This window comes from Sciurus carolinensis, chromosome 6, assembly GCF_902686445.1.
Source record: "Sciurus carolinensis chromosome 6, mSciCar1.2, whole genome shotgun sequence".
Lineage (NCBI taxonomy): Eukaryota > Metazoa > Chordata > Mammalia > Rodentia > Sciuridae > Sciurus > Sciurus carolinensis.
This window is the reverse complement of record NC_062218.1, coordinates 53,913,011-53,927,290: the sequence shown is the minus strand read 5'-3', so window position 1 is coordinate 53,927,290 and position 14,280 is coordinate 53,913,011. Positions and strand designations below refer to the sequence as shown.

General features: G+C 34.1%; 1 protein-coding gene across 3 annotated transcripts in view; it reads left to right on the top strand.

Moving 5' to 3' along the window:
- Window positions 1-14,280, top strand: part of Sgtb (small glutamine rich tetratricopeptide repeat co-chaperone beta) — a 50,539-nt gene that overhangs the window by 6,214 nt on the left and 30,045 nt on the right. For all 3 annotated transcript variants that reach the window (XM_047556590.1, XM_047556592.1, XM_047556589.1), the window contains exons 3-5: window positions 1,230-1,333; window positions 4,790-4,859; window positions 9,018-9,117. In XM_047556590.1, coding sequence (XP_047412546.1) covers window positions 1,230-1,333; window positions 4,790-4,859; window positions 9,018-9,117 — 274 coding nt within the window. The remainder of the gene's footprint in view (window positions 1-1,229; window positions 1,334-4,789; window positions 4,860-9,017; window positions 9,118-14,280) is intronic.

Below are 14,280 nucleotides of genomic sequence, written 5' to 3'. Positions count from 1 at the left end.
GCCATCACTGAAATAGAGAAGTTGTGGACAGAACAGATTTTAGGTGGGAGGATCCATTTTGGCAAAGTTAACTTTAAAGGAAGTGTATTAGAGCCAGGTGCAGTGGTGCATGCCTGTAGTCCCAGTGGCTCAGGAGGCTGAGATAGGAGGATTGTGAGTTCAAAACCAGCCTCAGCAACAGTGAGGCCCAAAGCAACCTACCGAAACCCTCTCAAAATAAAAAAATAAAAAGGACTGGGCTTGTGGCTCAGTGGTTAAGTACCCCTGATTTCAAGCCCTGGTATCCCACAAAAAGAATATGTCAGATTCGATCTTTTCTCCACTCAGAATCTTGCAGTGTTGCAGTGACTCCTCATGTTACTTAGTCATTGTTTAAAGGATTTATATAATTTGGATTTCTATGTTATATTGTTCACTTACATTTTTCTTTGGTTTCTGCCAAATTAGCTTCCTTACTGTGAATGCACCAAATTTGCCTTTCTAACATCATCTCACACCATGTCTTAGCACCCAATGTGTTCCAACCAGTTCTCTTGTCCTGCACCAAAAATAAATGAGGTACCTGTGCCCATTCAACAGGCTATTGATTTAACTTACTGTGTTCCTCTCCCTACTTCTAATAAGTGTAAACTATTCATCATGTGGACAGTGATTTTTTTCTGTTTACTTCTGTTAAAGTTTTCCAGCTACCTTAGAACAGCATCTTACATGTAGTAGGTACTTGGTAAATTTGCTTGTATGAATGAATTTTTAAAACTGACTTTTCTTCATATATGTATACCAGGATTAATACTTAATTCTTCGTATGTGTCAGGGATTGTTTCTTTCATTTTTTAAATCAGATTGATAATTCTATTTCTCATATTTTAAAAACAAGTAATATTTTATTTGTTCAAGGCATTAAAACCCAAGTGGTTAATTAAATATTAGTAGTGGAGAGCTAGTTGTTGATGACTTGCTCTTTTTTCTGGTAGCCTTCAACAAAATATGATGTACTATATATATATATTCAGAAATTATATTCTAGATAACATTTGTCTTTTAGTGAGGCATTAGAAATCAAGTTTTCTTCCCCTCGGTAGCTGGTCTATAAACAGAAATTTGAATGCAGCTGAACCATTTAGTTTTCCTTATATTCTGTGATCATAAATACTGATTACCACAGAGTGCAGTGCTTTCTTCCTTTCTTTAAGTTGCTAATTTTTTTCACTATTAAAATTTGTTTCAAGTTGCAATTCAATGCTTGGAGACAGTTTTTAAGATCAGCTCAGAAGATACACATCTAGCAGTTTCACAGCCTTTGACAGAAATGTTCACGAATTCCTTCTGTAAGGTATGTTGTCATTGTTTTCTCATTAGTAACTGATGTAAGTATAATTTTATGTTGGATTGTTCATCATCAAAGGGCCAGTTCTATAAGTAATTAACTGATTGTTTATATGGATAGAATTTGGGATTTAAAACAACAAATGTAATGTGCTTTAGTTTTTTATATTAGTAACTATTCTCATCCTCTTACTTTCTTTTATTTAATGATATATTTTTTTTTTTTTTTTTTTTTTTTTGGAGGGGTGCTGAGGATCGAACCCAGGGCCTTGTGCTTACAAGGCAAGCACTCTACCGACTGAGCTATCTCCCCAGCCCCCTTGGTTGACTTTTAACAATCTTTTACAATATGAGTATTTTTAGATTTCTGACATCTGAACTGACATTCCCCTAAAACATGGACTATAAGTTAAAAGTTTTAAGTTCTGGAAAGCAACTATGTAAAAATAGACTAATCTGAAATTAAATCATCATTTATAAAGCATATTTCACTAAATTTCATCATTGATGGGACTCTATAAAACAGAGAAAGGTTCAGAGTCACTGTGCAAAACTGAAACTGAAACCCAAATTTGATGTCTGACCTTTTTGGGAAACATAAGCCACAACATTGAAACTTTTCAGGTTAGAGAGTGTAGGGCCTCAGGGTGACCCCCGCTCCATGTTGTTTTTCATTGTATTTTAGTGCCTTATGAACACCTACTGTTTTTCTAGCTCTTTCTAATACAAAATGAAGAATTCTGGAGTGAGGCTGACACAAGTAGTATATGCTTTAGCTTAGAATAGACATTGCTGACAGTATCACATGTAGCTAGATTTTACAGGCTCTGTTTCTAGCATTTGTTGGGAAGAAGAGTTCTTAGAGTTGCAATGAAGATGTTAATTTGACAGTAAGCTATACCTTCCTTTTATACTTGGAAAGAGTATTGCAGTCATACATTAATTCATCCAACAGGTGAATTTTCTTTATGTGACATCATGTGAGGAGATGGTGGTGTGTCTCTCTGTTCCTCACAGGGAACTCCCTTCTTCTATCCTTTGGTTAAGGTGGACTGTGGTTCTTTATTGTCTGGTCTGTGGCTTCCTGAGGGAACCCTGTGTAAGTGACTGGATGTGACGGTGACTGAAGTAGACCTTCTTATTCTCAGGTGCCTGAGGCCTGTGCTTGAGGCAGCACTTGAATTTGCTCACACTTTAGCTTCTGTCACCATTGACTTCATGCTGAAGAGATCTGAACTTCTTTTTTTGACCTTTCCCGAAGCTCCAATTGACATTTACACTCTGTTGGAATAAAGCTCTCTTTCTCTCTTGTTCTCACTCTCAGATTGCATTTAATCATAAGAAATTTGTTGCATAATATTTAAAAAACATATTTATTAAAACTAACTCCTTAATCTATCTGCAGTAATGTTGTGATATCACCTTTTAGGAGTTCTGTTTTACAGCTCTGACTTTAGTTTGTATTTGTCTGTTAATAGGGCATTGTAGAAAAAGTTTAAAACCTAACTGAAGCAGCATCATCACTGCTATAATTAAAGAAATTATTCGTCTCACCAAAGTGTAGTTGAATGTTCTGTCCGTCATTTTAATTTTAGGATATTGCTTTTCTGCTTCACCTAACCCCCACCACCATAAAGTTTATAAATATCCTAAGTAGATTCATTACTTAAAATATGTGACATTTGCCCTTACATCATGAGCTCTTCAGGCTTATTCAATGAATGAGAATTACAAATTATGAAACTATGGGAATTTTACTAAAATAGTTAAGAAGCATCTGGAAGACAGAATAAGTTACAATTTTTTAAATGCCTTTTTAAAACCCCAAACATTCACTTTTTAGAAAAATTTACAAACTGCCTGGACTTGTTGGAAGATTTTAAATGGAAGGAACCCTAAAAGCAAATACTGTTGGGTACCAGTGTGTCTTTGAACTACAGTTTTAAGTAGTGATCTCTACTTACAAAGGCTCCCATTTTGTTTCTGTGCTTTTTTCCCAATACTTTATGCTTTGGAAAACTGATTATTAAAGAAAGATTTTTTTTAAATATAAAGAGAAAACCGTATTCTTTTTCAGTAGTTTTGCACTTTTGAATATTTGTGTCCAATTTGCAAAGTATATTTCCGATAATGATCTATCAATTTTATTGAAATTTTAGTCTAAAGAGAAAGGTAATAGTAGATATATTTTAAATGTAGTAAATAGGCATAGTAACTCCAAATTATGCTTTTTTGAAAATTGTAGACTTACTTTATTTTTTTGTCTTTTTATCATTTGGAACTGGAGGTAGAACTCAGGGCTTTGCAAATGCGAGGCAGGTGCTTTGCCACTGAGCTACATCCCAGCCCCAAATTGTAGACTTATTTTGAATTTCAGAGTCATGTTTTAAAATAATGTAATTTTTAAAACAGTCTTTCAAAAATGAAAAAATACATTTGGGTTCCCAGTACCACTCAAGATATTATGAATTTTGTTTTTATAAGAACCTACAGTTTGAACCTTTTTAATGCAAAAGAAGTTTGAAGATGATAGTAGGTGCTAAACCAAAATTTTATGCTGTTTTTAATCTTATGGAATTAATATATGCTTGTAGTTTTGAAAATTTGGACAAATGGAAAGATAGAAGAGACTGAAAGTTTCATCTTTAAGTATTACTACTGTGAACTTTTTGGGATACATTTTTCTAGTTGTTTTTAAACATGTATGTGTATGCATCCATGTGTAAGCATGCACAAGGATAATGTTTGTATTATAAATGCTATTTTTCTATTTTGGTAAACTGATTTTTGACTTGGTATATCTCTTTGACAGGATATTAAACATTTTGCTTTAAAAGTTTCACTAATATAAATAATCCTGTCATTATATTTCTATTCTTATTCTTTATATAAAAATTCCATTTTTTGCTCATGACGTGGAACTACTAAGTATAAGGAAAGCAGAATTTTAAAAATTTGATTTATAGTTGTCTTATTTAGAAAAACTCAACAGTCATATCTTCCTTCCTTCCTTCTTTCCTTCCTTCCCTTTCCTTTCCTGTCCTTTTCTTTTCTTTTCTTTTTTGTTGTTTGGGTACCAGGGATTGAACTCAGGGGAACTTAACTACTGAGCCACATCCCCAGCCCTTTTTTTGTATTTTATTAGAGATAGGGTTTCACTGAGTTGCTTAGGGCCTCACCAAGTTGTTGAGGCTGACTTTGAACTCACAATTCTCCTGCCTCAGCCTCCCAAGCTGCTGGGATTACAGGCATGCACCATTGTGCCAGATTCATATTTCTAATATAAGTATGTGAGAGGAATTTTCCCTAGTTTTTATATTAACACTTTTATTTTGATGTTAGAGTTAATGAGATAGAATTACAGATAAATTACTAAAATGTGGGTATTTTATTAGATTACTTATAATACTCTGGGAAGACTATGTAGCTAAAGAGAAGTATATTGATTTTTATTTAATTTCAGAATGACATTCTACCCCTTTCAAACTCAGTGCCTGAAGATGTGGGGAAAGCTGACCAATTAAAAGATGAAGGTAAGTATTTCATACAGAAGTTATTTATTTAGTAAAACTTTCCAAACGGTGGACAAAGTAACTGTGAGTTGATGCGAGTCTGGTTTACACTGCCAAGACTGAATTATGCATATGGCATTTATGAAGTAGAAATGGATGCGACAGATGAAAAGTGTAGAAATATAGAATGCCATGTGGGCAGTAGAAGCGTGAAGAGAAGCAGAGATCTTGTAAAACTTCCAGTAAGGGCTGTTCACTTGTAACTGTATTTGCTACTTGAACCCTAGGATCCCATATTATTCTCTATGTTTAATCAAAAAGAGGAAAATAATTTTTAGTATTATTTTAACTTTCATATATTTGGTGTTATTGAGTTCTTTGAAATTTGTTAATGCATTTATATGGTGCATGACTTGCTAGCTAGCACACTTGATTTTTACATTATAGAATTTTCTAATAGCTGACTATTGAAGCATTTTTCATTTTAATCAATAAATCATGTTGAAGCTCTGTGTTCAATTTTTCTATCACGTCAGTTCGGTTAAGCTATAGAGGAAAGCCAGGTCAGTCCTATAATACTTGTTCTAAGAAACTGTAGAGCACTGTCCTTATCCTTTGCACTAAATGAAAACCAATAAATTCCTTGCCATGTAAATAGGCAGAAAGTTTCTTTCATTTTTAGTTCATACCCTGAGGAAGGCAGTTGAATTAAAAAAAAAAATCACTTGGTATTTAAGAAGGTAGATATGGAAAAGAGTATGCTTTTCTTATTCCTTGGGCCTGGTCATCTCTCTAGGTTTACAAATATATGCCTATGTCATGGTTTTAGTACCTGTGTAGTGTTACATGGTACCATAAGTTTTCTAAACTGATAATTTTATAATCCTGAGCCTGCTTTCGATGTCTTTGTATTTCTAATATTTTGTGATTATCTTCTCAGAATTTCATTATAAAGTGCTATGTTTCCAACAAATATATTTGTCTTATTTTTCAATTTTTTATATCCTCTAAAAGTGATCACCACAGTGCCTTAAAATCTTAAGTCACATAATGTCACAAATTACACATGAAATAAAGCAATAACCGTATCTTCATTGTTATTTGAGTTATCACATTCACCAAAGAATTTGGATTTAAACTATCCATATACAAGTGAATTTTTCATGTGTTAATTTCTAATTGGAGCAGTTAGGTGTGTTTTTCCCACACAGGTTTTTATAGTGTGTGAAATCTACAGTATATTCTCTAATAGCATTTTACTTTCACAACTTGGCTAAGTTCTAGTAACAGTTTTGAGTAAATGGCAAATCAGTTTTAGTTTTGTCCATCATTTTTACTCCCTCTGCATGAATACTGGTAGTCCAGTTCTCTGTGGAGGTTTTGACATAATGAATTTAGGCAGGTGAGGGCTGGGGAATGTGTAGAGTGAGACTCATTTAATGTGGCTGCATGGACCAACTGAATTACTTACCACTTTCGTCTTTAACCAAAAGCTAATGGAAAACTTGTGTGTGTGTGTGTGTGTGTGTGTGTGTGTGTGTGTATGTGTGTGTGGTATTGGGAATTGAATCCAGGACTTTACACATGCTAGGCAAGTGCTCTATAACTGAACTATATCCCTCCAGCAAACCACCTCCCGCTTTTTTCTTTTTCTGATTTTTATTTTTGAGACAAGATCTCACTAAGTTGCCTAGGCTGGCCTCAAACTTGTGGTCCTCCTGCCTTGGCTTCCTGAGTAGCTAACCAAAAGGTTTTATTCTTTTCAATAAGATGTTTCATATCTCAGACATGTTACATATAAAATGATTGACATTTTATCTTGATTTTGCTATTTGTGTGAGAACAAATAGAATTGTAGATTGTCAAGTACAGGGTTATTTTAGACTATGTGTTATAATTATCTGACTGGGTTAATCAAGGCTTCTAGCCAACTAGTCTTCCTGGAACATTGCTTTCAAATATTTCATTTTGAAAATGAAAATGTTTTGCTTCTGAAGAGCTGTAGTAAGAACAGAAAAAAATCAGAAAAGTTCCTTGTTATCATTCCCTGATAAGTCACATAAGTATGGGTCTATATCATGGGGCTGTGAGAATTAAAGGAGATAATTTTATGGAAGAATATCATGTCACTATAAAGTGCTAAACAAATGCTTCATTGTTATATTTAGGTCGTTTTCACACATTTCATTTGTGTTCTTAATATTTGTGTATTTAATATTTTGTGACTTGAAACTTTTTGTCATTAACTTATATTACAATATACATATATTTGTATATGTATATATACATTACAACTACACATTTAAGGTAGTTTACAGGAAAAGATATACATAAATTTTTTTTTTAGTTGTAGATGGACACAATACTTTTATTTATTTTTATAGGGTGCTGAGGCTCGACCCCAGTGCCTTGCACATGCTAGGCAAGCGCTCTACCACTGAGCCATAACCCTAGACTCTACAATAAAGTTTTAATAATAATAATATGCCACCCCAAGACAAAAAGACCCAGTAGCAACAACAAAATCTCCATAACCCAGAAAAAAGAAAATCTTTGACATGGAAATTTACTTAAGTAACCCAGGCAAGTGTAGTTTACTTTTTGCCCAATCATAAAATCTATGTTATCCTCTCAGCTTCCTTGGAAATCTTTGTATTTGTGTCTTTTTTGAAAAGGGGACCCAAATTAATTTTTATTAAAAAAAAGATTTATTGAGATGCATTCATGTTCCATAAATTTACTCCTGATTTCTACTATATTCACAGAACTGTGCAGCCATCACCAAAATCAATTATAAAATATTTTTATCACTCCTTAAACCATGTATCCAATATATCTTTATATTTATTTCTGATTCCTAATTTACACTAATTTTTATATGATTTTGGATGCTTTTAGCTACCTGCCTTTCCTTTAATCTTCCTTCTTATTCTTTGCAAATTCCCATCCCACCTCCTCCCATTAAATAGCTAATGACCTACTTTTAAGAAAGCTGGCCAGGCATGGTGGTGCATGCCTGTAATTCCAGGTGCTTGGGAGACTGAGACAGGAGGATGGTGAGTTAAAAAAAAACCAGCCTCAGCAACAGCAAGGTGCTGAGCAACTCAGTGAGACCCTGTCTGTAAATAAAATATAAGAAAAGGCTAGGAATGTGCTTCAGGGGTTGAGTGCCCCTGAGTTCAATTTTTTTTGGCCCCTGCCCCCAAAAAAAGAAAAAAGAAAAAAGCTGATAGGAGAATTTCTGGTTTGCAGAAATCTGGAGGGAATCTTAGAGGCCTCTGAGCTGTGAATTGTTCCTCCTAATCCCAATTGTTCTCCTATTTTTCATTTTGAACATTCGTTCTTACAACTACACAGGATTCTTTTCGCTCCCACTTAACAGAATACAAGAGATACTCTCATACAATCCATATTTGGCTGACTAGTTGTTATCAGCTGAATTATTGCCAGATGTATCTGCCCTTCCTAGAAAATCAGCTCTCTGTAGAGTAGCCATCACATCTGAAATTCTGTCTTTTCAGAAATTAATTTCCTAAAATCCCCTTTTAAAAAGATTTTATCTCTGGAAGGAATAGCACATAGAGACATTATCTGCCAATAACATATTTGCACCATTAGTTTCACCAGCTTATCCACATCAGCATTGAGAGAGCCTGACTGCTCAGCAGTGTGTTGACAAGGAAGGGGTAGAAGATCAGGCCCAGATTGAGATGGCTATTAGGGAGGAAACGGTAAGGCAGTGCTAAAACAGAGCACAGAGAGGAAGATAAGGAAGGTGAGAAGAGATTAATTTTCACCATGAGATAGTCATTCTGGTTGCATTTACTCATGAAGCCTGGATTTTATAAGGTATACAAACATTAATTCTAAGACTCCACATTGGTTTTTTTTTTTTTTTTTTTTTGCAGTGCTGGGGATTGAACCCAGGGCTTTGTGCTTGCAAGGCAAGCACTCTACTAACTGAGCTATATTCCCAGCCCTCCACATTGTTAAAATGATTCAATCACACTGAAACTAAGGAATATCAACTCTATAGTACAGTGTGTCTCCAGTGTGACTGAAAAATCATTCAGTAGACCTTCATATTGTTGTAGTTTCTATGTATTAAATGTATCTGTTAGAGTTTATATTTTTTCCTATGTATTTTACTTACTATACATATCAATTATTTTATTTTAGGCAATAACCACATGAAAGAAGAGAATTATGCTGCTGCAGTGGATTGTTACACACAGGCAATAGCATTGGATCCTAATAATGCAGTTTATTATTGCAACAGGTAAGCTGACGCTATTGTGGCAGGTTTACAAGTTCTTGGATTAATAGCTTTGAGGGGAAACTGCAAAATTGATCTCTTTAGAGAATGTTGAAAGTTCAAAAAACATAAAGGAAGTAAGAATAAACTCATGAACTTACCACTCAGAGGCAGCCACTTTTCATAAATTTTTGGCATATTTCATTTTACATAAGAGCATTCAATTTTAGATTTATCTTGTTTACAGGACATACCATAAATGTGTCCTAAGTTTATTGAAATCCTTCATAAATATTATTTAAATGGTTAAAAATCACTTTATTGCTACCTTTTAATCTTTTTTCTTTCAGCATCTATCATTATGATTGGCAAACAAGTATTTAGTGTTACTTTTGAATAATTGGGTAGATACACCTTAAATTGCTTAACTATTGACTTACTGGCAGACATTAAGGTTGTTTTTATTTTTTTCAATATTATATAAAGCTGAAATGAGCATTTGTGTTTATAAACTTTTTTTCATGATTCAGATTTTTATGAAGTTTGGACTTATCCCTAGAAATGTATTTAGCTGGTCTAATAATATGAATATTTAAAAAATTAATGCATATTGTAAAATTATTTCAACTTCTTTGAAAATATTTTGAGAATTTTCTTCCCTAGAAGTATATAATTGTATCTATTTTTGCCATACTCTTTATCAGCACCATGTCCTCAAATTATTAATTCTTGGTTATTTCCATATCCATTATTCTAATTTATACTTAATTACTGGTGAGTTTGGAGGTTTTCAAATGTTGGTTATTCATGGTTTTTTTCCTCCTAATTTTTAAATTTTTACTGTATGTACACTGTGACAAATTCATATGTCAAACCCTAAATCCCAATATGATATGTTTGGAGATGAGACCTGTGGGAGGAATAGAGCTCTTGTGAATGGGATTAATGCCCTTATAGAAGAGAATTCCCTACACTGCACCCCCCACCCCATCTGAGAACATAGTGGGACAAGTACCTGTGTCAGGCCTTACCCTGTTGACCTCACATTATTTCTTTCTTTCTTGGCTCTGTTCATTTTAAGAGGGATCAAGGGACTGGGAATATATCTCAGTTGGTAGAGTGCTTGCCTCACACACACAAGGCCCTGGGTTCAATCCCCAGCACCAAAAAAAAAAAAAAAGAAATAAAAAGAAAGAAAAAGAGGGATCAGACTCCCATAGGCTATGTTTCCAAGACTCCTTTGTCTCCTCTGTGTTCAGTCATATAAGGGGTTGGCAAGAGATTGGAGGATAGAAGGAAGAGAGAAGTGTGAGTAGTTCTCCCCCTCCTATTTTTATATTCAGCAGGGACTGCTTCTCATCCTTCTCTCCTCCTTTCACCTAAGATCCCTGTTGCGGTCCCAGCTTTTTCTAGGGGACCTTGGGTTTTGGATTCTGTACTTTGTGCTTCTGTGTTAGGGATGGTAATGGATTCCTGCTGTTGCTAATTTTTGGATTGCTATAAAATTCCATTTGGCCTCTCAACTCTTCTATTACCTTATGTAATGAATTCCCTGCATTAAATTATTATTAATTATTCTATTTAATCTAAAGGGAATTTCCAGTAGAACTTTCTGCAGTGATGGAAACGTTCCAAATTTGTACTGTCCAGCACAGTAGCTACTGGCCACAGGTGAATGGTTAAGTACTTGGATTATGACTAGTGCAATTGAGAAAGTAAATTTTTAATGTTTAACTTAATTTAAAATCAATTTAAATGAGTTAATTTTAATTTAAGTAGTCACTTCTAACTTATGGCTTGTGTATTGCCCTATATTAAAGTTTTTCTCCTAGTTTCAGAGCTTAAATTTGTATGTAAAAGATTCTTTGTATGTAAAAGATTAAAATATTTATGTAGTCAAAATTTTTTTTCTTTGCATTTTATTCCAGTGCTTTTAGCCTTAAAGCTCTCCTGATTTTATAGACTTGACAAATGATTTCTGTTTTCTAATTTTAGCTTTACATTTAAATTTTGTCATCTCAAGTCTATTTTGGTGACAATTATGACTTTTTAATATATATGTCTATATATGTTGATAGACCTTTATTTTATTCATTTATTATTTTATTCATTTATTCATACGTGCTGCTAAGGGTTGAACCCAGGGCCTCACACATACTAGGCAAGTGCTCTACCACTGAGCCACAATCCCAGCCCCAATTATGACTATTTTTAACTCATCTAAAACTTTCTATGACAGCCTTATAAAAACTACCATTTATTTTACAGTAGTTTCTTAGATTTGAAAAAAGGATAAAAGTTAATGTGGTCCAAACTTTCATTGAATTTTATTACCATATTTAGGGAAGTCATATCTTCTGAGATAGCCCATGCTTCCCCAAACTTTTCTTTTTTGGGTATATCTGTTAGAAAAGTCTGCCTTATGTTCATACTGGATTTGTTTCTCTGTAACTTCTATCAGTTGGCTTTATTTAATTCTGAAGATTAATTACAGGGCTGGGGTTGTGGCTCAGTTGAGGGCTTGCCTGGCATGCATCAGGCACTGGGTTTGATTCTCAGCACCGCATATAAATAAATAAATAAAATAAAAGGTCCATCAACAACTAAAAAATATTTTTAAAAAGATTAATTACAAAATAAATATGATTGTTCTTTCTCATGTCAGTGCTTTGTTTTGAAGTTTGCTACTATGTTCATTGAAGTTCTTTTTTCTATGTTGTGTTCCAAGTTTCTTTCATTGTGTCTTTGGTAGTACAGAACTAAGTCCTATACCTGCTCTGCAAATTTGTCCCAGTTCATCTGTGTCTATTAGTGTAGTTCCCAGAGGCTAATTTTGTATGACATTTGTCTGGTGGGACTCTCATTTAACCTGCTTCTGTATAATGTATTATATTTCAGGACATTGTAGTATATCCTATAGGATTTGCCAGATTCATGTTTTCCTCTTTGTTGATTAAAGTCCTTCCCACTCCCTGACATTATCCCTATCTTTTCATTTAATCATTCATTTGACAAGTTCTTACCAAATATGTACTAGTGTTGTCACTTGAGATTGAGTTTGTTGTTTGGACTCAAATACAGGATGTTATTTTCTATTCCTGTAGAATTATTGTCATTTATGGCTTCTATCTGTCCCTTCATCTTTTTGGATAATGAATCTGTAAAGTAATATATTTACTGTTGTTTCCAGTTTCATGTCATCCACAAACTTGAGAAATATACCATCTCTCACATTATGTCAGTTATATGTCAACTAATGGAACAATCATAGGAAAGTGGTTTAGAGCAGAGAATGAATCCAGCCTCTTTGGATTCTATTTTCTGACTCAAGTCACTTACTACCTATGTGACTTGGCAAATTACCTAATGATGTATGCCTTAGTTTTCCTATCTTTAAAATATGGATAATAATAGCATTTACCTCATAGGGCTATTGTGGAGATCAAAATGTTAACTTACATAAAGTGCTAAGAAAGTATCAAGCGAGGATGGTTGTTTTAAAGTAATAACTTACTATTATATATGTAGCCAATTTTTCTGCCTTGATCATAATATGTAGAATCAAATATATCAGTTTCTAAATATATTGTCAATTATCTTTCTCTGATTACCAGTCTACATCTAGTGCTATTAAGATAAGAAGGAAATGATGTTCATCTGATAGGACTTGTTCCCAATTAATTCAATGTCATTTTCTTTTTTTTATATTTAATTTTTTAATTTTTAGTTATACATGACAGTAGAATATATTTTGACAGAATGTACACACATGAAATATAACTTTTTCTATTAGGTTCCCACTCTTGTGGTCATACATCATGTGGCGTTACCCTGGTCATGTATACAAATACAAGACTAGGTACGTTATGACCAATTAATTCTATTGTCTTTCCTATTCCCTTTTCCCCTTCCTCCCCTTTATTACCTTTTGTCTAGTCCAATCTATTTCTATTATTCCCCTCCCCAACTCCCTTATTTTGGATTATCATCCACAAATCAGAGAGGACATTTTGCCTTTAGTTTTTTGGGATTGACTTATTTAACTTAGCATCATATTGTCTAGTTCCATCCAGTTACTGGCAAATGCCATAATTTCATTCTTCTTTATGGATGAGTAATATTCCATTGTGTATATATTCCACATTTTCTTTATCCATTCATCCTTTGAAAAACACTTAGGTTGTTTCCGTAACTTGGCTATTGTGAGTTGAGCTGCTATAAACATTCTTATGGCCACATCACTTTAATATGCTATTTTTAAGTCAGTGTATACTGAGGAGTGGGATAATTGTGTCAAATGGTGCTTCCATTCCAAGTTTCCTAAGGAATCTTCATACTGTTTTCCATAATGGTTGTATCAATTTGCAGTCCCACCAACAATGTATGTCCCACATTCTTGCCAACATTTACTGTTACTTGTATTCTTCATGCCATTCTGACAGGAGGAGTGAAATGGAATCTCATTATAGTTTTGATTTGCATTTCTCTAATTGCTAGAGATGTTGAACATTTTCTCATATATTTTTTGACCTTTCGTATTTCTTCTTCTGTGACGTGTCTTCAGTTCTTTTGCCCATTTATTGATTGGGTTATTTATTTTTCTGGTGTTACGTTTTTTGAGTTCTTTGTATATCTTGGAAATTAATGCCTTATCCGAGGTACTGGTTGTGAAGATTTTCTCCCAATCTGTAGGCTCTCTAAACACATTCTTGATTGTTTCCTTTGCTGTGAAGAAGTTTTTTGGTTTGATACCATCCCATTTATTGACTTTTTTTTTTTTTGGTACCGGAGATTGAACTCAGGGGTACTCAACCACTGAGCCTCATCCCTAACCCTATTTTGTGTTTTGTTTAGAGACAGGTTCTTGCTGAGTTGCTTAGCATCTCAGTTTTGCTGAGGCTGGTTTTGAACTCAAGATTCTCCTGCCTCAGCCTCCCAGAGCAGCTAGGATTATAGGTGTGTGCCACCATACCTGGCCCGTTTATTGAGTCTTGATTTTAATTCTTGCGTTTTAGGAGTCTTGTTGAGAAATTTGGTTCCCAAGCTTACATGTTGGAGAGCCGACATGTTGGAGAGTTGGGCGTACTTTTTCTTCTAGTAAGTGCAGGGTTCTGGTCTAATACCTAGGTCTTTGATCCACTTGGAGTTGAGTTTTGTGCAGGATGAGATATAGGGATTCCATTTCAT